The sequence below is a fragment of the Caloenas nicobarica genome, chromosome 1, assembly GCF_036013445.1.
Source record: "Caloenas nicobarica isolate bCalNic1 chromosome 1, bCalNic1.hap1, whole genome shotgun sequence".
Lineage (NCBI taxonomy): Eukaryota > Metazoa > Chordata > Aves > Columbiformes > Columbidae > Caloenas > Caloenas nicobarica.
The window spans coordinates 194,939,982-194,965,331 of record NC_088245.1 but is presented as its reverse complement, the minus strand read 5'-3'; the positions used below and the strand labels follow the sequence as shown (position 1 = coordinate 194,965,331).

General features: G+C 41.5%; 1 protein-coding gene across 2 annotated transcripts in view; it reads right to left on the bottom strand.

The window, feature by feature from the left end:
• The window catches only part of SACS (sacsin molecular chaperone), a 69,398-nt gene that overhangs the window by 33,905 nt on the left and 10,143 nt on the right, over positions 1 to 25,350 (bottom strand). For both annotated transcript variants that reach the window (XM_065630636.1, XM_065630646.1), the window contains exons 2-4: positions 14,520 to 15,088; positions 3,170 to 3,320; positions 1,232 to 1,319 (exon numbers count right to left, since the gene is read on the bottom strand). In XM_065630636.1, coding sequence (XP_065486708.1) covers positions 1,232 to 1,319; positions 3,170 to 3,320; positions 14,520 to 14,542 — 262 coding nt within the window. In that variant the 5' untranslated portion in view covers positions 14,543 to 15,088. The remainder of the gene's footprint in view (positions 1 to 1,231; positions 1,320 to 3,169; positions 3,321 to 14,519; positions 15,089 to 25,350) is intronic.

The following is a 25,350-nucleotide window of genomic DNA, read 5'->3' as shown; positions in this document are numbered from 1 at the left end:
TGGTCCCAGAACTGACCCTTGAGGCACTCCACTAGATACAGGCCTCCAAACAGATTCCACCCCATTGACCACAACTCTCTGGCTTCTCTCCTTCAGCCAGTTTGCAGTCCACCTCACTACCCGATCATCCAGTCCACAGTTCCTCAGTTTTGCCGTGAGGATGCTGTGGGAGATGATGTCAAATGCTTTACTGAAGTCAAGGTAGACCATATCCACTGCTCTGCCATGGTCAATCCACCTTGTTACGTCTTCATAAAAGGCTATGAGTTTGGTCAAACACGACTTCCCCTTGGTGAAGCCATGTTGACTGCCCCTGATGACCCTCTTATCCTTGATATGTCTTAAGATGGCACCAAGGATAAGGTGTTCCATCACTTTCCCAGGGATGGAGGTGAGGCTGACCGGTCTATAGTTGCCCGGGTCTTCCTTCTTGCCCTTTTTGAAGACCGGAGTGACATTTGCTTTCCTCCAGTCCTCAGGCACCTCTCCTGTTTCCCAAGACTTGGCAAAGATGATGGAGAGTGGTCCAGCAATGACTTCAGCCAGCTCCCTCAGCACCTGCGGGTGCATCCCATCTGGACCCATGGATTTATGGATGTCCAGATTGCTTAACTGGTCCCTAACCCAGTCCTCATCAACTGAGACAAACTCCTCCATTGCCCTGCCTTCCTCTGGGGCCTCAGGGGTACGGGGCTCCTCAGGACAGCCTCCGGCAGAGTAGACAGAGACAAAGAAGGCATTCAGTAATTCTGCCTTCTCTGTATCTTCTGTCACCAGGGCACCCACCCCATTCATCAGTGGGCCTACATTGCCTCTGGTGTTAGTTTTATCTGCCATGTATTTGAAGAAGCTCTTTCTGTTGTCCTTGACCCCTCTTGCCAGGTTTAACTCTAAGGAGGCCTTAGCTTTCCTAGTTGCCTCCCTACATCCTTTAACAACAGCCTTATATTCTTCCCAAGTGGCCAGCCTCTCCTTCCATGATTTGTAAACAGCAATATTCTAAAAAAACAGCAATATTCTAATTCCTGCACATGAAATTACAAAGCAAAAAACCACCAAGGCACTAAAAAAGAGAAGCTTGATTTTCCTGGAGCAGAATGAAAAGAACAAGTGAAAGGATACCTAAGACCTGCGACAAAATTGTTTCCCATTTAAAGAGAAGAATAGTTTCAATTAACTCCAGACTGCACTACAAAATGCTTTGATAAACAGAGACAAGTATTTTTCATACCTCCTCCTTTTAACCCTCTTGACTGAAGATTCAGAAAAACCTGATTTTGAGACTTCTGAAGATCCACAATCTTGATACCATCAGATAACTGTAATAAAAAATAAGATGGATCTTGATCAGAACATTCTGCAGCATAAATAGTTTACTGTAGCTTCATTTCCTATATATATTTTCTATTAAGTTTGGTTCTACCTAGAAGTACACAAATACTCTGAAACACCCAGTATTCAGTTTGAGCAGCACTTTCATGTGTCTATGCCTAGCTTGGCGTCCCTTGCCTATTGATAGTCCTCAGAGGAAGTATCAGTTTGTCAGTTACAGGACCAAAAAAACCCAGCCACAAACAAATCAGGTGGAAAAAATGCCTATAGAAGCATACGAAGAGCAAGGCATGACCTCCTGTTTTCACATTTGAAAAGTTCTATGTTCTGGGAACTTCTGGAAGCATACGACTAAAGCAGATATTGTTCTAAGGTGCACATACATAAAAAAATAAAGATACACAGGAAGTATGTGGTCTATGTACTCCAAAAAGTACACATGGGTGTATAATTTCATAGGAGTTTTAAAACAAGTAGTATCAGCTCAAAGCAGTAAACTGGAGTTCGAAAGTTTATAAAATATTTTCAAAATTAATACGGTACAAATATTCCCAGATTTAATATTACAAAACAAATCAGAATAGCTGTTACAGTCTGCTTACTGACTGTTCCCTGCCAAAAGATAGTTTTCTGTGCCAGACTGCTGTTCCGATCTTTGCTTCCAGATGAATTTTAGAAAGTGATGTACAGATCTCCTTCTTCCCAAAACAGGAAGGCCTGAAGAGAACAAATTCAAGGACACACAAAACCAGGCGAGATAAACTACATGGACAGTTTGTTTGAAAACCTGAGCATTCAAAGATTACTTGTGTTCCCCATGTAGGTTCTTGAGCAATACAACTACTAACATTTAGTTCTTTCCTAGCATAATAGAATGTTTTGGGTTGGATCTCTAAAGATCACTTAGTCCAACCCCCCTGCCATGGGCAGGGACACCTTCCACTAGACCACGTTGCTCAAAGCCCCGTCCAGCCTGGCCTTGAACACTTGCAGGGATGGGACATCCCCAACTTCTCTGGGCAGCCTGTTCCAGAGCCTCACCACCTTCATCATAAAAATATTTCTCTTCCTTATGTCCAAACTAAACTTACCCTCTTTCAGTTTAAAACCATTGCCCCTTGTCCTGTCACTACAGGCCTTAATTTAAAGTCTCTCCCGTTCTTTCTTATAAATCCCCTTTATATATTGAAAGGCCACAAAAAGGTTTCCCTTTACACATTTGCAAGTCCTCTTGCCCTACTTAACCCTAATTTTCAACCTCCTTTCCCTTTCTTGCCTCTACTCATCCCACCCCACCAACATCTCCAGGTTCCCATTTCCCAAAAGTGTGTCTAGAAGAACTGCAAGCAGTACTGAAACAGTGAACCCAGGGTGATGCCTTCAATAGAACAAGGTCATTCATTCGACTCTCTCTCCTGTATCCAGACCTCGATTTTTAACATGTAAGAACTTCCTGTTATGGTGATGTCAACTCTGCTGTTGAAGCTGGTGAGCAGGTAGAAAATCAATTAAAGATCAAAAGGAAGCCAGAACAAGCACATCAGCACTCTCAGGTGAATCTTCTGCTCACCCCCAAAAGAAATAAGGATAAAGCACATGGATTATGTCAGAAAAAGACACATAAAATCAAATGATAAAAGCTGGCACCATCAAGTACAAGGGAAGGTTGGCTGCTTGTCCGAACGACCTCCTTACTTTGCGATAGAGGGTCACACCTGAGGCCGCACACACCAGAGCACCCGGCAGGATGCAAACGGCAGCCGGTGGGGACTTCCAGCACCACGGCGGTGTGAGACGCCACCAGCTGAGCAGAGGTGCTCCCGCCGCGCCCCCTCACCTCTCTCCCGCGGAGCCACAGCCGCTGCTCGGTGCGGGGGAAGCCGCCTTCTGCCTCGATCCGCGCCTTCACGTCCCGCACCGCCGCGGAAGGCGGCAGCTCGAAGGTCCTGCAGCCCAGGCAGTCATGGAGGACGGTCACCCGGGCCAGCCTGCCACAAGACGAGAGACACCAGCTGAGGAGACACCCGCAGCGCCCTGCGCCACCGCCCACCCGCCCACCCCCTCGGGCACCCGGAGGCCTGAGGCGGGCGCCGGAGCCCGCGCGGGTACCGGGATGGGCGGGCAGGCGCCTGCCCGCTCACCGCGGAGAAAGAGCCGCCGGGCCTGCGAGCCCAGCCGGGCCTGCGAGCCCAGCCGCTCCCGCAGCGCCGCACGCCCGCAGCCTCCCGCCCCGTCCCGTCCCGCCGGCACTCACATGCCCGCCGCGGCACACAAAGGACCGTTAGCCGCTGCGGCCGCCGCCGCTCCCCACACGGGGAAGGGGTGGGGCTGCGCACGGCGAAAGGGAGGGACCGGCCCTGAGGGCTGCGCCGCGGAGGAAGAGGAAACGCGGAGCGAGTGGAGAGGCAGCCGTAAAAACAGAGGCAGCGGCTGAGAGACGCCCACGGGCCGGCCCCTCAGCGGGTCGCGGCCCGGCCCGGCCTGGCCTGTCCGCCGCGCTCGGCTCTGCCGCTGCGCTGGGAGACCCTGCAGACGGAGCTTCCCGGCTCCGCGGAGCTGGGAGAGGCTTCCTGCGGCCCGGTTCGTGGGACTCGTCGCTCCCGCCGCCTGCCGGAGCCCTCGGCGGAGCGAGCCCGGTCGCCGCGGGCGGGGAAGGAGGCGGCTTGGCTTGGCCGGCGGTGTGTGTGGCATGGGGCTGCCGGAGCCGTGACTAACGCTGGCGTCCAGAGACGTTACCGCATCCACATTCCTCCTGCAGCCGGGCAGGCCGGCACTGACACCGCACTTAACTCCCGGCGTTCAGGCACCACCGCATGGGGCACACGAAGTTACACTTGATAAACCTTTTGTTTCTCAAAGATGCAGGACACAGAAGGAAACCTCATTTTTCTGCTCTTCTGTCTGTCACTTGATTGATCATGAATATTTATTGGCATGCGTTCAGGCTATGAAGATGATTAAGGGCCTAGAGCACTTTTCCTATGTAGAGAGACTGAGAGAGCTGGGTCTGTTCAGCCTGGAGAAGAGAAGCCTGAGAGGGGATCTCATCAATTCTTACAAATATCTCAAGAGTGGATGTCAAGAGGATGGGAGCAGACTCTTTTCAGTGGTGCCCAACAATAGCATGAGGGGCAATGGGCACAGACTGAAGCATAGGAAGTTCTATCTGAACATGACAAAAAACTTCTTTACCTTGAGGGTGCCAGAGCACTATAACAGGCTGCACAGAGAGCTGTGGAATCTCCTCCTCTGGAGACATTCAAAACCTGCCTGGACACATTCCTGTACGATCTGCTCTGGGTGAACCTGCTTTAGCAGGTGAGTTGGACTAGATGATCTCCAGAGGTCCCTTCCAACCCCAACCACTCTGTGATTCTGTGTTCTACTTTGTCTCATAAGGTGTATGGTAAGTCCTCATGCCATTCAAGACTTGTGGAAAGTGTGCTCTCTCCTGAAAACAGAGCTTTAATCTATCTGTGGTCCCAATGAACTAAGGGAACCTTGAGAAACTTGTGGAGGCAGCCAGCAGGAACCTCCAAGCTTCATTGTGTGCAAAGTTCTGCACCTGGGACCATGGGCTGTGCATCAGTGATGGGCTGAATAAAAGCCCTGCTTCAAAGGAATTGGGGGATACCAGGCTGAAGATGAGGCAACAATGTGCTCTCTCCAGAAGGATGACCAGCAGATCAAGGGAAGTGAGCCTCTGCTCAGTGCTGATGTGGCTGGATCTAGAATATTGTGACCAGAATGTGATGTTATGTGCTTCCTCAGTTCCACATCCCAGCAGAGAACTGCTAACGTGGTCAGGCACCCAAAGTATGTGACTTACCAGAAGAAGATGGAGGAGCTGGGCTTGTTTGAACTGATGAATAGGAAACTAAGGTGCAATATAGTAACAACTTACAACTACCTTAAGGGCAGTTACAAAGGGAATGGAACTGAACTCTTCTTAGTAGTGCAAGACTAACACAGGGCAGTGGCAACAAACTGCAGCTCAGGAGGTTCACACTGGGCAATAGGAAAAAACCTGTCACTGGGAGAGTAGCACAGTACTGGCATGGGTAGTCTAGAGGCACTCTTCATATTGGGGTTTTCAAGACTTAGCCATGACTGACCTGATCCAGTATTGGTGATCCTCCTGCTTTGAGCAAGAAGATGGACTACAGACCTCCAGCCAACCATTCCATTTCATTCCAAGAGGTCCTCAGTTCCAGTCCCAAACTAAACTGAAACATTTGACTTCACTCAGTGTCAGGGAGTTAAAACTGCCACTTGGCAGCAACAGATAGCAGAGTTTCTGTGAAGATGGGAAAAGACACAATGTACCTGTTTGCAGAAAGTGTATCAAGCTAGGAAAAATGAGCCCGCTAAAATGGAAGGAGGCTTAAAACCCACCGAGGTCAGGTTGATTGGGATCCAGCATAGTATCTACTTTGTACAATATCTGAGCTTTGCCAGAGCTGCAACATCTTATATTGTTAATCAGCAATATTTGTATATTGAATACTACAGGATTATAAGAAAATGTTAGAAATTTTGGGGGTCTGATCCTGAATTCACCAGAAATAATATAAAAACTGTCTTAACTTAAACAAGATGGATATAACTGTTTGCTTTAGGACTTCCTTCATTTTTGTGCCATTTCATTTTTTCAACTTTGCATTTTGTTACATCCCCTTCAGAGTTTATCATCATGGATTTTTTCATACTATGTCCAAATGAATGAGAAGGCTGCCTTCCAATCCTTAATGTGGGGTTTTTGGTTGTTGGTTGGTTGGTTTGGGGTTTTTTTATGTCTTGATACTAAAGGAATATACTACCTGCAGAAGGGTGTGGCAGGAGGGGTACAAGTGTGGGTGACTGGACCAGATGGACCAGATGGAAGGGGTGAAACTTGATGCAGACTGATCCCTATCAGCTACTAAAACAGTCTCCAGACCAGTTGAACCACCAAGCCACACTGGGAAAATCAAATTCTTCTTTGCCAGCTGAGATCACAGGAGTGATTTAGCATTTTATGAAGCATGCATAGTTGTTTGAGTGGGACCCTGGTGAGAAACAGCCATCTAACCTAACAGCCACCTCTCTATACCAAACATCTCAAATGGTGGGACATTCAGGGGCCTAAACAATTGTGCTGTCAATAATTGGCTGAAGTTCCTCAAGCCCTGTCACATCACATGACAAGGCAATACTCCCAAATTATGTCCTGTGGTGATTTAACATTAATATTGGAGGAAAAAACTCTGGGTACCACAGATTCTCTCAGTATGTGACCTCCGCTGTAGAGGTGGAGGAGTTGGGAGGAACCAGTGATAAAGAACTGGAACTGTGCAAGGTTTTGGACAAAGGAGTTGGACTCGTGAGCTCCTGAAAATTAGCCATACTTATAAATACTTATAAATCTGCTCCTCTTGTTACAAGGGAGATTGTTTTTTTCATACTGGCAGGAATGAATGTCCCATTCCTATTTACTATGAGGCATCTTTCATTTGCCTCTCTTTTATCACACATTGTCTATTCTATTTTCCCCTTTTAATAATTCCTGCCTTTGGGTTGTTTATTTCCCTGTCCATCCAGATAGAAGAAAGATGTTCATCCTCTTAATACCTCTGTATTAATAGAGCAAGCATGGCTAGGGCATGGTTACCAATGCAGCCCTTTGATCAGCCACAGTGTTTAATTGTTTGCATGCTGCTTGGCACAGTTTGTCCCGTAACCACCACTGGTCTTCGAGACAATGATCGGGCATGGTTCATAAACCAGGGACAACTCCCCACAGGCAGAACAGACAAGGACATTTTGGTTGAGGGCCAAAGGCTGTTAAGTGTTTTAGACACGAGTTGTGCCCTTACCCTTCAAGTTCTGGCCCCTTCCATGGGGCCACATCTATTTTAGTTATTGGCTTGATGTTGCTGTTGATGATAATAAGCAAGACTCCCACTGATTTCAGTGATGCCAAAATTGCAAATTACCTATTTTATGGCATAGCCTCCTAACAAGAGGAGGCACTGTTTTAAGTAACAAAGATGAGTAAAGTGAACACTGCTGGGGAAAAATGAGCTCTTCTCAAACTCTACAAACAAACAAACAAAAAGAGCAGAAGTATTCCAAGTACAGTTTCAGTAGAAACCTGTTTGCAGAAAGGTAATTGGAATTTAAACCTACTCCTACAACATTAATTATAATGCTGATTTCTATCAGCAACGTTCTGGCCATTTATCTGGCAAGGAATGTAGAATATAAATCTCCTTTTTATTACAAAGTGATTTATACATATCCTTTTATCCCTTCTCTTTTTTACAGCTTACTACAGTGACCTTTGTAAACCTTATTTTTTTCCTGATATCTAAATAAAAATGTCATAGAAAAGTGATTATATAGAAATTACACTGTCTGACCAAAAAGGAGTACGTGTTCCAGTTGCAGATTTTCACAACAAAACCCATTTTTTTTTGTCTTTTAATTTTTAATCTTGCTTATCCCTTTAGAAAACAGAACTATGGAAGCTGTGTAATCCCAGTGAAGTTAAATGTATCACATACATATTTGTTATGCAGAACTACTATTAATATTAATGACTGTACATGACAATGTAAAACATTCCATTTGACCTGACTAGGTGAGAATTTTGTAGCCATGGCAGTTAGAAAAAAGTATCTTTTAAATCTAAAATGATTGGGACTAAGTTCAGAATTTTTAAATACTACATATAGAAATTCTTATGATAACATTTTTATAACTACTTTTCCAAGCACAACAGCATTTAGATTTAAAAATATATATGGAAAATTTTCCTGTGGCTATAAACAGGTGTTCTGTTTGGTTCAAAATGAGGTCATATAACCTCTACAAGAAGGGACATGTAATTAAAAAAAAAAAAAGAGAAAGAGTCTCTGCAACATTAAAGTATTTTTATAAAACGAAATGAAAGTCATTTTCATAGTGACATTTTCTTGAAAAGAGAAAATTCTGTGTTGTGGGATGACCTCATATTTCCAGTAATTTAAAATAAGTGTGTAGTAGCAGAAAGAGATGGATGTAAGTCCCTTCCTTATCACTGTGCTTAGAAAGGTGGAATGGAGTCTGCAAGAGGAGCGGTGTGATAAGAAACAAGCGTTATTAGGTCAGTAACGTGGGAGGAAACGCGCTGCAGTGCAGCACAGAACAGCCTGCAGAGCTGGCAGCCCAGCAGCAGTGACTCAACGATCACTGCTAGACTTGAGACAGGGCACACCACACATGAAATCAAAACTTGCTGTGACACAGCAAGCACTTACCTTCACTCTTAAATCAATTCCTTAAGAGCTTCTAGTAGATGTTTTTTAACATTACATGGTATATATTTCACATTAGCTGGAGATTAGGGGTTGCGTTGGTTTGTAGACACTGCCAGGAGCTTGCTTTATCCTTGCTTGTTAATGCCTTTTCAAGAAGTTTGAGAATAAATCTGCCATTTGCTGATGACACGTGCTACTCATTGGAAAGCCACCCCTTACTGGAAAGCTTCTATTTTATTTGAATAGCTTCATTAACAGAAAACAAGTATTTTTTTCTTAAATCACTGAAATGGCTGTAGTCCTGTCTAGTGTAAATGACAAAAAAAAACCTTCTGGACTCTGAAGCATTTGATTCAAACAAAATACCTAGTTTTGCCCTAAAATCTGTTACACAATGTAATTTGCTGAAACTATTTTATTAAAGATTGGTGCAGTGAGTTTAAATCAATTCTCTTACTCTGCACTCCTCATGTGAAACCATTATAGGCAGCTTCGAAGCAAACCATCTGTAGGATCATGGCTTAGTCAAATATTAAAGAACTGAATGAAAGTATTATCTTATTCCTTTTGCAAGCTGATGTGTTTCTAAATGTCAAATATCAAGAGAGCAGGATACTTTCTAAATACTACTAAAAATAAATAAAAGATTTAAAGGCACAGAGGCCAGGAACAGCCATTTATTTCCATGTAATGATTTTGATCTCTCAGTTATTTGCTTTACTGGTCAAACCAGTTATTCAACGGCACTAAGCAAATGCTAATGGGAAGTACTTAAAAGACCCATAAAATTGTTTCAGTTTATTCTGTGCAAATAAAGAGCAGAGCAAGAAGGCACAAATAAATGATAAAATTTCAAAATCTTCTCAAATGCAGAAAATTTCCTCTTAGATCTACCTCTAGGTAAAGACTATTTTAATTAAGTCATCGAAGTGAGGATCTAACCTTACTTTCAACTATAGTACAGTAAACATTTCTCCAGAAATATGAATTTCTAAGAATCACAGGGTTTTCTATTCCAGATAGCACAAATAACAAAATACCAGTACAAAATACATGGCATTTAAATTTATGCAAAAGATTAAACCAAAATAGTGCTAAAAATAAACTCCTCAACTGCTCTTTAGAGAATTGCATTAGGAGGGACTACAGTGTTGCAAGAGCTGCTGTTGGCATACATTTTTAATAAGCAATATGTTAAATTACTGATGGTGTTTTCTTTGGTGCCAATAAAAGGGCCACATTTAGAACACCCGCTTAAACCTTGAAACATCAAAAAAGCAGAGCCTAAATTTGAAAACTGATTTCAGTGCCTAATGTAGCTTCCTAAATACCATAATGAATCCAGGACTAGGGGTTTGCCTCCATTGAGGACACAAAGTAATCAGTTTATCAGAGGTATTTTTTCCATACTACCTAAAGACATTTTTCTTATTTTCATTCTAGAGTATACTTAACAAAGCTATAATCTTTCTACATAAGTGAGGAAAATCCACGCAATAACTAAAATGAGATCAGCCGCACCAGATTCTTCATGCATTAATCATTTTAAGAAGTATTTCTTCATCCCTATTGCTTCTGAATACTGCATCTAATCATGCTTCAAAGCTTCATAATATTTTCTAGTCATCAGTGAACAGAGTCCTATGTGTTTGGAAAAAAACAGAATATCAAACAGAAGGAAATTCAAGATATGCAATTTTCTTAAATTATTAAAAGCCACAACTTCAAGCACCTCTGCAAGTATCTGTACATCAGGTAGCGGATGATGCCCAGTAATTTCCTTTCAGATAATGCTAGCTTTTTACCAGTTCTGTATCTGTTTTATCTCCTTCGTAACAGGGTTTCATACAGAAATACATGCAACAATTTATCCTTCAGACAACAGAAGGATGGGTGACACAGAGGAAGAAACATCAGCCATATGTAAGGCCTAGTGAGAGGAAGGAAGGAAAAGGGGAAGAAAGGACACAGGACATCCTTTTCTGGGAAGACAAAGAAGGGACAAGGATTCCTGGGTTACATGACAACTCCAGTCACACAACTATAATAGCTGCAAGTAAATACTGCTCCAAACACCAGCTCGTACACAAGAGTTGCAGAATTATTCACTGGGAATCAGAGGTTGTGTTTCTGTGTCCTGTCCTGCACAAGGTAGCATGGGGTAAGACATCAAGTACCTGCAGCCTCCTACACCCCAACTGCATTTCACTCTTCTTTCCAATTTGCTGGTGGAACTTCTTCCACAATTGCCTCTTGCCCTCGTTCAGATGGTGTCGTTGTTTAACCTCAGCTGGCAACTAAGCCCCACACAGCCACTCGCTCACTCCCCACGGCTGGGATGGGGGACAGAATCAGAAGAGTAAAAGTGAGAAAACTCATGGGCTGAGATAAAGACAGTTTAACAGGTAAAGCAAAAGCTGCGTGAGCAAGCAAAGCAGAACAAGGAATTCATTCACTGCTTCCCATAGGCAGGCAGGTGTTCAGCCATCTCCAGGACAGCAAGGCTCTATCACATGTTATTTGGGAAGACAAATGCCATAACTCTGAACATCTCCCCTCCCTTTTTCCTCCAGCTTTATATGCTGAGCATGACGTCATATGGTGCGGAATATCCCTTTGGTCAGCTGGGGTCAGCTGTACCAGCCGTGTCCCTTCTCAACTGCTTGTGCACCCCCAGCCCACTCACTGGTGGGTGGTGTGAGGAGCAGAAAAGGCCTTGGCGCTGTGTAAGGCTGCTCAGCAGTAACTAAAACATCCCTGTGTTATCAACAATGCTTTCAGCACAAATGCCAAACATAGTCTTGCAGTAGCTATTATGGAAAAAAAAAGCCCTCTATCCCAGCCCAAACCAGCACAGATGGTATTACCCAATTTACGAAATTCTTACTACTTGGATTGTTTGAGGTAATTTGGCTCATTTAGACAGAGTTCAGACACAAAGCACAATCAGCTGTGATTTCTTCAGCATGGAGGGTGTGCTAGCCGGTAGCTTCAGCAAGGATAAAACATAAAGACATCCTAACTGCTTCCATTGAAATGGATGGTAAAACGCCCTAGTTGTGGGGCAGGGTGCTTTTAGAAATGGTATTGTTGTTGTTTATATCTCTGTCAGTGTGACACAACAGATATAGTGTGCCGCTTGGCATACCTCTGTATATTTGGACACAAGAGAAGCAGAAAATGTAGAAGTCAAGGGAGTTTTCTACAAAGGTTAAGGAAAGTGAGATGGGGAACAGGACACCTATATAGGCTACAGAGCAGATTTTTAAATGTACAATAGATTGTATGCTTATTTATTATGCATACATATTCATATTTACACATACACACTTATGGAAAGAGTTGATTAGGTACAATATGTAAAATCTCTATTGAAATATGGGTATGACTTAAGTGCAAAATTAACTAAGCCTGTGAACTTCTCTTCAGTTAGCCTGCTTGTGCCTGTCTTGAAAAGAAGCAGCCACACTGCAAAAAAGAAAAATTGCAGCAATAAAGCATTTCCCAGTCAGTGAAGTTTGGATTAGCAGCTGATGGGTTGTGCTAACTAAAGCTGTAGTGTGACTGTACTGCCTTCCTCCCGTCATGGACCATTTTAAAGCACTTCAGTACCTAAAGATTTTTGTAGATGCATAGTAACCAGATTAACGGCAGCATGTGCTTAACACAAACTAACATGGAAGCTAGACCTATCTACAGCGTAATCAATGAAGCCTTTCTGGAGAAGCTCATTTGAAAAAAAAAAAAATCAACTTTTTTAGCTAATTAAAGTGTTTGCATTACATCTGCATATTTATGGAAAGAGGACTGAGGATGGGAATTTAAGGGAATTGCACACCTATTACCATTAATTAACTTAATAGTACCAAATGTGTATACTGAAGGGAAAAGTTCTAAAATTTCAAAACCTGGACAGAAAGTTGGTACTTTAGCTACTGGTTTTTGTATATATTGCATAAACTCCATGGAGCTCCAGCTGGGAGCACAGTCCTGTTATGATATACAGTGTAACGAATATATATAATGAAGGGAAAAGTTCTAAAACTTCAAAACCTGGAAAGCTGGTACTTTAGCTGCTGGTTTTTGTATATACTGCATAAACTTCATGGAGCTCCAGCTGGAAGCACAGTCCTGTTATTATATACAGTGTGCAAAAAAAATAAAAAGCATAAAAGCTTGGCCCTGTCCCAAAAGCATCTATGTGCTGTGGACTAAAGACATGCTGGAAGAAGGGCATATATCAAAATATGAGAAGCAGACTAACTTGATATGACATCACAAGGGTCTGCTAAAACTGATATGTTTGCTTCAAGTTAGGTACCTATAGTCCTTATTTTGCACACATTTGAAAACTGACACTTGACTACCATTAAAAATAACTAGGTATGATATCAATATTAAAATTGAAGTTCAGGTAAAATACTTCACCAAAATATTTGAGATCTGTAATTTTTTTGTCATTGACTGATACTGGAATAAAAAATTTCCACTGGGGATTTTGAAATATCACTACATAGTCTAGTGGATACTCACTTTAACTGAGACTTACATAAAAAACATAAACTGCATGGAAACAAATGAGCAGAAATCACTATGTAAACTGACATAACAGGATATTTGTCATTTATGATCTTGGTGGAACAAAGCCCATCATTTAATAGTATCCAAAAATGTCAATATTGAAACATAGAATTTTAAATTGTTGGCAGCATGAATAATACTCACTGCAAGAAGTCTGCTTTTAGCAGAACAGATTGAGCCAGTCACATGTAAAGGTCAATTATGTGTCAGGTCAAGTCTGTTTGCCTCTCCCACCTCTGAAACCTGATTTTTTTCAGTCCCACCTCTGTCTAATGCAGTCTCCAGCTTGAATATTGGCCCTGCAGCTTAATCTAGGACAATCCATACTTGCCAGCTCTGGTCCCTGACAGTTCTGTAGGTCCATCTCTGGTTCAATTTTAGTCCGTGGTGCCAACCAAGCTGACCATCACACTAGGTCTTCACAAGAGAACTTCACGTCTTACTGGATAATAGAAGAACTTGCTGCATGGATAATTTGCACAATGTCTGAACCTCAGAGGTTTCCAGATGTACAAAATTCGCATTAGAAGGGCCTAGTTAACTCATCTAGAAGAAAAGGGAGAGATTCAAACCCCCACATTTTCTATCCTACAGTCACCTTGTAATAAAAACACATTACTTTCTTGAATTTTCACAAAATTATCCAGGAAGCCAGTGGAACAGACCTTGAAACAAGTCACCTGTTGCCAATAACAACTTTCTAACACAATGCAAAGCCCACGTTCTTCACACACAGGTAAAAACAGAGCCTGTATATTACAGAGTTGCACATCAATGGGGATTCTGCAGATTGCAAGGCTCTGGGTGGAGGTTCTTGTCTTCATGCAGGCCCACTGATAGCAAATAGGAACATTTCTAATTACGACTTCATATTCAAAGAAGCATTTATCTCATAAGATTTGTTTATACACTGTTCACCCAAGGGTCTTGCTTTGCTTCTTAACTGTTAGCAAGATTATACAGTAAAACAATATATTGAATTCAAAGTTAGGCAAGTGCAGGAATAAAACTTTCCTTTTTCACTTTTTTCAAAAAATGCTATAGTGAATGTAGTCTGTACAAGTAAATTGAAAGTTAGACTCTGAATCCATTACCCATAGGAATGATGAATTTTTTCAAGCGGCTCTGATTAATTTCACTGAGACAATTAGTAAGTAAATGCAGCAGAACCTGGCACCTATATGATTTTGTAACTTCAGAAATTAATTTCCCCTTTAAAAGTAGTAATTTTTTTTACAAACACTTGGTCTTTAACTTACTGACCATGGGGATTCGAGCAAGAACATGTCAGCCTAACCAAAAATTCTTTCAGGATTTTTTTTTTACCTGTTCTTATCCTCGATCTCCATTGTCTCTTTTTCTTCGATATCTTCCTGATAGGAACATGAAGCAGATATTGGATTTATAAATTAGCAAATAATTTTTAAATCTTCATTGCTTGGTGGTTCATCATCTCTTCAGTGGATGCTAGAAAACCCAAGCATATGAAACACAACTCAGTGTTCACTGCATCCGTGAGCTCCCAAAGATGTCTGTTAAGATGTCTGTGTGCATCACCATCTGTTACTTCTCCAGTTTTCTTTCAGAGCCACTTGCTTAATTGTTCACAGAAGTTCCCTCTCTTTTTATCAGGAACAGACTTAATAGGACAGGTCTCAGAAAGCCAGAAGGTCTTGTTTACTTTCTATAACTGAATTCAGGCTATGTTCTTGTGCAATTGTTTTATATTAATCTTCGAGGGAAGGAAGGGAATTCTGGAAGCTGCTGTTTCTGCTTTGTCTTCCTTTTTTACTGGCAGCAGGCACAGTTGGAAGAGCACTCGTGAGGGCTAAAGTCTGACTTGTCTTCTCCCTCACACCTGCTAGAAGCCACTTCTTAACATCAGCTCAGGAGTTCTGGAAGAAGAGACACAAGAGAAAAGGGGTGGGTTATTAATACAAAACAGAATTGAACTGAAGGGTATGGAAAAGTAATTTCCTCTGACGGCATAGTTGCAGTTACTAGTATTAAGTGAGTCATGATACTAATTATAAACTGCCTGTGTGTTACAGTACTTGTAAGCACATGGAGAACTGAAAAAGAGCAGTGAGGTTTCCTGCTTCTCCTCCAGTACAATATAGTACAATCAGTACAATAACTATCACATGAAGCTGTTAAGTATGCTGAATAAATGGGCAATTTTTCAATTTCTTCCTTTGCATCAGTTTCTGCTAAACAAAACAAAACAAACAAAAAAAGGCTCTAGGATATACATTGCAGCCTTGACATGAAATTATGCCATCAAAGAAAATGGGCTGGGCAGAACATTTATGGAGAAGTATTTTGCCCATCTATTCAAATGGCTTGCAGCTAGGGGAAGAGATTAGCTAGCTTGCAATGACTTTCCATAGGGAGGATTCAAAGTCTTCCCAGCTCATCTCCACTGCCAGCTATATAGGTCAGCATCTACCCTATGCTGCACATACCTTCAGTAACTATTTCCTTCAAGTTGACACACAGAAATTTTGTAGCACCAGAATAGCGGATAAGTGAGGTAAGGCCTGTGCTGTCAAGCAGTAGAAAACATTTCATTCAATATACGTTTTAAGTTATTACCCAAGGAAAATATGTTTGAGAGAGCTGTGAGGATCACAGGGGTATTTCATTATTGTTCTGCATCTGGCAAATGTAAATCCTTCTCTGAGCCTCTGACAGTGTTGGCAAGTCTTTTCATAATGTGCAGTTGCATATGTCCCTCTTCAAACAGTAATGCAGAGACATTCTTTCCTGACTCAGAAAGGGAAACAACTATAGCTAAATTGCAAAAGGTGAACTAGTTTATTATGTAAGTATGGTATTGAAATACAAATTATATGAAAGAACAGAGGCCAGGATTTGTAGCTTTAGTATTTTTTAAAATACTTAGGAATTTACCTACTCAGTTAGTAAATGAAATATCAAAGTATATAGACTGAAATGAATTCTGAATGCATGTTTACCATGAAAAACATCATGGATAATGTAACTTAGCATGATGTATTACTAAACAGCTTCAATATACATTCTGTACAGATTCTGAGATGTGTATCTAGCATGTAACCCAAAGACAAGTTCCTCACTTAAGACAAACCTAAGTAACACGGACTTAAGTAAACGGCCAAGCAAATTCAGCCTCATTTGCCCAGGTGTGAATGATTCTATAGAGAGTTTATAACCATTGGAGCCCTCCTGCATAATGGGTTGCAGCTGGGAGGGAAGGACCAAGGAAAAGCATTTTGGCTCCTGGCACTCTGTGGTGCAGCCATGGCTGGAAGACCAGGCCAGCTTATAGTGTTCTCCCTAAAACATCATTAGTAAAATCACATATGAAAAATGCTTAGTTATTTAAGCAGCTTCAATTGTCTTGGGGAAGGGGAAAAAAAAGAGAAAGAAAAATGTTTATAATAGAAAGCTAATTATGACTTTAAAAGAGAGAGTCTCTCCATAATTAGTGAGTGGCACACTTTTTCAGACTGCATTCTATTTCTAGGCTTGGCCTTTCAAAGATTGTCTTTTACTTTGTTGCAGTGGGGAAGCTTTTTAGGTCATTGCAATTTTGCACATGGTTTCTCACATAGGACTGTACATGACTTGCATGCTGATGAGACTCTAGCTAAATCCATTATCTTAGTAAGACAGTAATCGCTTTTATTTCTCCCAGGACACTGAAAAGCCCTTGTATCAAGAGAACTGATGTGTTGCTTGCTCTTAGTACTGACACACCCTAGAAAAATAAAAATAGCTTTGAGGATTTTTGACAATAACACCTTGCCCAGAAAATTGATAGGTCTAAAGTACCTGAAAGCAGCCTAGCTATTATTAATTCAATAAATGGTTTGCTTAGCAGAAGAGCAAGTTATATCACAGCATGAAGTGACATCTCTACACTGGCAAATCGTTCTGATAGTCCTCGAAGGAGCTTGGTCTTGCCAGTATGGATGTGACCCAATGGCGTTAGTTTGCTACCAGATCACATTACAATCCTAGAAAGATTTTGACACAGTCATTTCTATGTTGTCTCCCGTGGCAAGAGAGACAGCCAGCTTGGCTGTCAGACACCAGCTACAGACAGAGCCTGGCACATTGACTTCCTGACCTTACACTTCTTCAGTGCTTGAGCATACCTTATAACTTTATATATTGAGCTGCATCATCTGAGAACATTCTGTCATTTAATTCATTAGTGTAGACATAACCATAAATGTCTCCTGGGAAAAAAACAGTTACAACCTTTGCCTAGACCAGTTTTCTACTGTGGGATTTATTAGTTTATAAAAGCAAGCATCTTTTACTGGAGGATTTTATGTCTGTCTTTAATTGAATTTTGGTATAGCAGGTTTAGTAGTCAATCTGTAAAAACAATCTTCAGTATTGTGGGTGCCTGTGATTAGTTGTAAGGATGAAGCCAATGGAATGGGTGCTAGTGCATAGCTGTGCAAATACTTAATTTTGCCTGCAAGTCCAGTAAATACATGTATATTAATACTATTTCATAAATTCCTTGTGTGAAAACCATTAGAGGTTGTGTGATTATCTATCTGTTCACTTCTCATCCATACTTTTAATGTTGGGATCAGTCTAACCTACACATACTACATAACTTTCTTTCCTCAACAATAACAACAAAATCAAAACCATTAGTACTCCACCCAGCAGCATGGGAAGCATGTGAGAGCCATTGGACTTACTGAACACAGACCAAAGCTTAGACAAGAAAACTTGTGAACAAAGCACAGCAGTAGCCTATTCTCGATTTATGTTTTATACAGTTTATAAGCACAATTTGATCACAAACCCATTATTGCTTATGCACACTTCTGTTGGAATAGACAAGACCAGCACAACAGGAGGTCTGTGTCCTCTAGCAGCAGAGCTGCCGTGAGCAGCACAGCATGAGCTGAGCTGGCCAGAGGTGCAGCACGGCTGGGTCACTGGTGGGATGTGCACAGCCAAAGGAACCATGTCCGTCTGCTGCAGTCATGGGTAACCTTGGCTGTACCTGGCATTTCTCCTCAAGATCTAAGGATACACCATAGCACAATCACCTCACGCTCCTTGGAGTACCAGAGATACAAATAGTCCATGTGTAAAGGGGGTGGAGGTTTTCTTTTTTAGGACTTTCACTCTTCCTCCCAAATGCTTCCTTAGTAAACTGCAAATTGAATGAAAAAATACAACTCATATCTTACGAACATGACATCAGTTCAGTTTTACCAATGTAGTAAATGTTAGAGTGACCTAGTGATTCCTGTTGCTAGTTAAATGGGATGGCAGATGGCTCATGTTATTGATAAGGATGTTCTGAGTCTATTTTGAGGAAACCAGATGTACCAAAACACAGGAACAGGAACAGATAAATCGTGGACTGAAGGACAAGATGACCAAATGGGGGAGATAATAGAAACGTCAGCCAAAGCCAGGACAGTGATTTTTTTCTACAAGGACCCCCAAGTTCAGATAAAGGACAAACTGAGGAAGATGAGAGCCTTCATCCTGACAACCACCAGATGGGGAGAGAAGACCTTAATGCCAAGACAGAGCATGCGTATCTATTAGTATGAATATGTATTAGTATGTGGGTTAATTCCCAAAAATAGAGAATTGTAATAACAAAGGGGGGGTATATAATGACCACTAAAAACTTTGTCAGGTGTGCATGTAGGTGGAACGCAGATTCCCCACGTACCCAGCGCTGCTTTGCTTATCTCTACTACAATAAATTTCTCTTGAGCATAGACTCTGTGTTGAGTAAGTTTATCTATCACACCAATAATGGCTTTACCAGCAAATACAGGGAGATGCACCTTGTGATACTAAGAACTTGCATTCCTCTATATTAAACCCATGTGCACAAGAGAAACATCCCTTTAAAACGGAAAAAAAAAGGATACCTGGCAAAACCAAAGGCTGACAAGTGAGTGCCAAGAGAGGCAGAACAAGCTCGAAACTGAGTATGCCTGTGGTCTAATTGCTGATCTCAAGTAGTATAGGGTCATCTCAGGGCTAATCTGTAATCTCCTGTATACCATTATGAATACAGAATGCCTCCACTGTTTCACTAAATTCTGTCTTCTCCTGGATTTATGAGGCAGGAGTGTATGACAGGTTTAATTCTCACAATTAAAACCCTATGCTATGCAATAGCAGCAGCAGGTCTGAATGAGCACAGACCACACTCGCTCTGGCTATAACAAGGACTAGCAATGCTTCGTGCTGCTACACATTCAACTTTAACACTATATGTTATGGGCTATGAACCTGGGTGAAGGATTTGGAGACGAAGCTGTATGAGGAGTGGCTAAAGTCACTTGGTTTGTTCAGCCTGGAGAAGAGAAGACTGAGAGGAGACCTCATGGTGGCTACAGCTTCCTCACAAGGGGAGGAGGAGGGGCAGGCGCTATCTCTTCTCTTTAGTGACCAATGACAGAACCCGAGGGAATGGCAGGAAGATGTGCCAAGGGAGATTTAGGTTGGACGTTAGGAAAAGGTTCTTCACCCAGCGGGTGGTGGAGCACTGGAACAGGCTCCCCAGGGAGATGTCACGGCCCCAAGCCTGACAGTGTTCAAGAAGAGACTGGACAACGCCCTCGGACACCTGGTGTGAACTGTGGGGTTGTCATATGCAGGGACAGGAGTTGGACTTGATGATCCTTGTGTGTCCCTTCCAGCTCAGGACATTCTATGATTCTATATGTTAATGCAAACTAGCATTTTCACTACTGCACGTTAGGAACACAGTACTCTGTGTATATGCAGAACAAGATAGAGAATCTTGTATAGAAATGAACCTGTATGAATACTAACATACGTAACTGTCCAGCCAATTCCACTCCAATCTTTCAGTCATACACTGTTTAAGACAGCCTGAAACAGATCTGTCTGTATACAGCTTGCATGCCAGAGGAAGCACCTAAACCTTGAAAAAAAGACCGTCCAGGTATCAAAAATTTGAGAAGACAGGCACCTCTTAAGTACAAATTGTTCCTGTCAATACAGAAGTATACTGGCTTGGTTGAAAATGCATGTCTGTCAAAGGTTAAATTAAATTTAAGGCTATCGCACAACTCCAGGTACCACAGAAATGTACAGAGTCACTTCTCAGAGATAGCCGTTCTCCAGAAATTTGAGATGGACCTGATATAGTGTAATACAATAATTTGCCAGCAAGCTAGAAATGCTGGAAGTAAATATGTCCATAATATATTTATTGTCTAAACAGTTTTGGTGCATCAAATTCAACTGAAATGAGTAGTCCAAGCCATCAGCAGATACAAATTAGTGTCATTAGCGAAGTATATGGCCCTGCATTTACACCATTATGTACTACATGAGCTTTCATGCTTCACCACATGAAATTTTAAAATTAAACGTAAACTAAAAGCTTTAAAAAATGCCAACATTTTAATTCTATTTAAACTATTGATAGTATTCATGCTATGAATAGTATATTATTAATGATATTAGTGTTATCATTAATAAAAATGCAATCTTCTTGATCTTTATATAGAGGACAGATTGATAGTAGATGTAAAAAAGTGATTATTTTTCTGAAGTATGATAGTTTAATGCATTTGGCATAGTAGGCTTTTTTCTTTATGTACAAGGATAAAAGCATTTAACAGATGGAAAATGGGGCAAATTTTGTAGTCATTGCTTTTTTGGAACAAATATTGTTGTTTGTGCCTACCCCTTCCAAGGTCATACTAGCAATGGAAAGAGCAGCAATTATCCCTCTTAGATCCCATAGAGCAGTAGTAGTAATAGACCAGCAACTCTATAACTGCCATAGGTTCCTAGAATAGCAGGAAGTTTGATAAACAAAGAAAATTCTCAGCTAAACCTGAGTTGATGATGATATGCCACGTGGGAAGTGGGGGGGAAAAACCCACAGAAGACTCTGCCAAGCTAATCACAAATCTGGGAATGTATTTAGCCTTGACTGCATGAACGAGATACCCAGACAGGTATTCAAGAGACTGTAATGACATCCCATGTACCAGCATATCTTTATTTACCACCTGTCTGTAGTAAATCATCTCCAGTGCCTCAAATTAAAGCTATAAAAAAAAATCCAAAATGCAGAGTCAGAAATCGTAAGATACACCAATGTGTTGAAGGGAAGACTCCATTCTTCCTGATCCCTGTAGGCACCAGCAGAAACCCAGAAGCAGGGGCTGTAGTTCAATCAGACAGTGATCCAATCTCCTCCGAAACTGACCTATCAGATACCAAATACATGCCTGTATGTAATTATGTTAATCAATGTCTTTGAATGTATTCATTTTGACTTCATCTGCTCAAAGGACAAATCCCGCGGCAGGATGATTATGTACTGCTGACCTATCATGCCAAAAATTGATAAACCACAGACAGCAAAGTTAACCATATTTTCTAAGATGGTCCTTACAGGTAGCCTGCCTTGTTCACAGTACCTAACAACATTACAGCAGTGATCTGTAAGTCCATGAAAGCAGTAAGTGGTTCAGACTGCTTCTGAAAGCTGTTTGACCTCAGCTTCCTCCCTATTCAAAGGAGAGCATCTCTAATGCATTAAATCAGGCAGCTAGAGCAAGCCAGTCTGATTATGGTACAAAAATTTCCCTGTTCACGTCTGCCTAAATCCAGAATATGTCAAGATCTGCCCACAGAAAGAGGGAGCGCTCCCCAAGATAAAAATCTCCAGCAAAGATTTGAGGGACGGAGTGTTTCTTCATAGAACAAAACCAGAACAACTTGGCTCAGTACTCACGTTTCCTCAGTGATTTCTGAAGAAGCACAGGAAAGGCTTATGAAGGTGAATTCAGTGTGGATACATCTGTAGCACACAGTGGAACATGATTCAGAGTTACCTGAGCAAACGGAGTAGCTTCTAGCTCCAAAACCAGGAGCCGCAATGACCCCGCGCCACAGTGGGCAGAGCTGACAGCCCTGTGGTTCTCAGGATGAAGCCAGCATCTCCTCACAGCTCAACACTGCATGGAGACATCAGCTAAGGTGATCACTACCTTGAGCCACGGAGCAGCAGAAATTTGTCTCAAGGGGCAAAAAAAAAGAAGTACAATACTTATTCTCAAGAACAAGACTAAGCTAACTGAAAACAAAAATAGGTCCCATCCCAGCTTCATCTGTTTCTTTCTCGAAGGAACAAAGGAAACACAATTCTCAACATGTAAATGTGCTGAACACAAGATTTGCAATACTTCACTTATGGAAAAGGTGACTCAAGAAGAATGACTACATACAAACCGTATGAAAACTCTAAAAATGACTTGTAATAATATGACTAATTAACAGTTCGGTTCTGTGGTATTCAAATGATCTTACAGTAACCATCTGGGACTGTGTGGTTGAATTATGCTTAAAGCATTCTCTCGTCAAATTCTGGTGAAGTAAACATATAACCAATGAAAATGTCTCAAAGTGATTTCTCCATGACACATAACAGCTGGAGAAAAAGGCTTGAAAAAATCCCAAAACTGAGGGAAAAAGCCATGTGGTCAAATCCTCGCTGCTGTTCTCTAAAACTTGGAGGTTTCAAGACCTCTCCTCTGAAACTGAAAGCAGTGTGTGCCACACAAAAGGACAAGCAGAAGGAGAACCATTGGCTCTTAGGGTTAGTTCTGAACCATTTAATGTGTTTTCCAATGAAACAGGAAACTGAGGCTGTCTATGACCCATCATACAGAAACCTAAAGAGCTCTGTAGTCACAAACATGAACAACGGGGCTATTAAGCAGAGACAAAATTGCAGGAATATGAGTTATGACTCGACTGCACAATACAATGCCATTTAGAGATACCCAGCTTAATTGATAAGCTCCGCTTGCTCTAAAGCAGGGTACATTAAGTCTGACCTGAACACTGGGATAAATGCAGCTGTATAATTTCTAGTATCTGAGTTAGTCTGGACTGTCCACTGCAGCAACACACTGTTCCGTGCAGACTTGCCCATACCAGAGTTTATGAATTATTTAACAGTGGGATGTCAGTCTCTTGAGTCCCTGATGAGACACCTGATTAAGGACAGGATAGGAACTGCATCCTTGTATATAAAATACCAAAATTTCAAGCTAATTATGTGAGCAGCCTTTTTTGTTAAAGTTGATCTCTGTAACTGATACAGGGCTGGAAGGAAAAGTAGTTGGTCAAGTACTCTAATACTATTCCCCAGGGGGAAGTGAGTACTTTTACAGATTTCCTTCTCTTTGTTTTTGTTTTATTTAGATTTTGTTTTGATTGCTAAAATGATACAAAAATATCTCCCTCCAGCACTTTTCTTCAGAAGTAACCTGGAAAACTCATGACTTGATTATTGTTGTGCAATGTTACTAGTGGCTGAAATACAAGCAAAATCATATATCCTTTGTGGTTACAAAAAGGCACTTTACAGTGCTGTACCCAGAAGACTGCTATCATGAAGTCTAAGAGTGCCCTTCATGCAGAAATGTACTTAAGATGTAACAGTAAATTTTCTTGTTTTAAAGATGAACTTAGGAATATTTACCACAAAGTCAGTTATGCCCTAAATTCTGAATAGCTGATCTTTGTGTCTGAATTCTTTATGTGTTTTGCCCCCTACCTTGTAAACTAACAGGCAGTTCAGGTTTAATTATACTGAATGAGAATACAACTTGTTTTAGGTGATCACAAATAGTTAAGTCTCTATGTTCAAATGTGTAAAGCAGAAAAAATATACTTAGGAAAATTTCTTACCCATTAACTAAATCAAACTCCAAATAATTATCATAAACAATACATATACATATACATAATACAGAAAGTTATTCTTTCACATAATGTTTTAGACATATTTTTTATTTTACCTTCAAGTAGATCGTTTAGCTTATTCAAATCTTCCTACTGATCTTACTTCAACATTTAAATTAAGAGCAGATAGGTTCAGCTCTTTAAAAAAAATTGTCTTCAATCACTAAAATAAATTGATGTTTGGTTTAGGCATTACCATTCCCTGAATGCTGTGTAACCTCAGCTATCAATATGACAGCTGGCCTTGCTACCTTCTCTGGCCTAACATCTTCCTCTTGGATCACCTTGCAGCACAGATGGCCATAAGGGAAGGATGTTAGCCTGCTGTTAGGAGCAGTTGTGTTCTTAGTTGGACTTTCTGCCTTCTACGGACAGTTCAGGGTCTTTTTTTCATTATTATTCTTATGATGGCAGTGAAGATTGTAAAGAATTACTTATCACAGGAATTCGAAAGTCCTGAGAAGAAAAGCTGTTTCTAGTGCCGAATTAATTTTTTTTCTTTCATTAAATGAGTATTTATTATTATATGGAGGTTCTCCCTTTTGTTTACAGATATTTGGACTCAGGTAAAATTGATAGCCACAAAACACAAACCTGTATCAGATATACATAAATGTGATTTATTTATTTATTGCATGAATGTGTTTTGTAGTATGTCCTTTAAGGTTTGAGGTAGATTGACATTCTTAGTCCCACAACTCAGAAATCTGCATTTGACTGATAAAGCCTGACAAGGAAATATCAAGTCTGCAATTACAGAATATTCCTAATACTTTCATGGAGGGGAAGGTATTAGCAGCTCTCAAAGGAGCATTCAAGAAGCCAAGCTTTCTCCTCATACTTATCCTGTCCTCAACTACTATTGCAAAGAACCTTTTTTCTTGTTGAACCACTGGAAAGCTTATGATGAGATAATCTTGATCACATCATGAGCCTGCCACGTCATTTGCTCCTTCAGGAGGTAGGAGATATGCAGACAGCCCTGGTTTGAGGGATCTCCAGGTGAGATAACTGCGTGTTGCTGACATAACTACGTCTGGCAAAACTAAGCTCTGATTCATCAAGCCAAGGACCTTCACAGCAGTTTCGGACTGCAGATTGTGTGCAGTGTACCACTTCATCGAACAATGCATCTCTGCAACAGCTTCCAGATGATTTCTGGCCACAATTTGAGATACCGCCTTGTGTTGGCAGTTGCACTTTCCCCCTGCCCCACGCCCTGACAACTGGTGCGGCAGTTGCACTGGTAGCTGCCCATGCCCCTCTCAGAACTGGGGCCTTCAATGGGCAGTTAACGGCTCTTTGTGGAGACCCAGGGTCGGCGGGCAGGGTCGTCAGCAGAGGAGGGGCCCAGAGCGCCCACAGCCCGGAG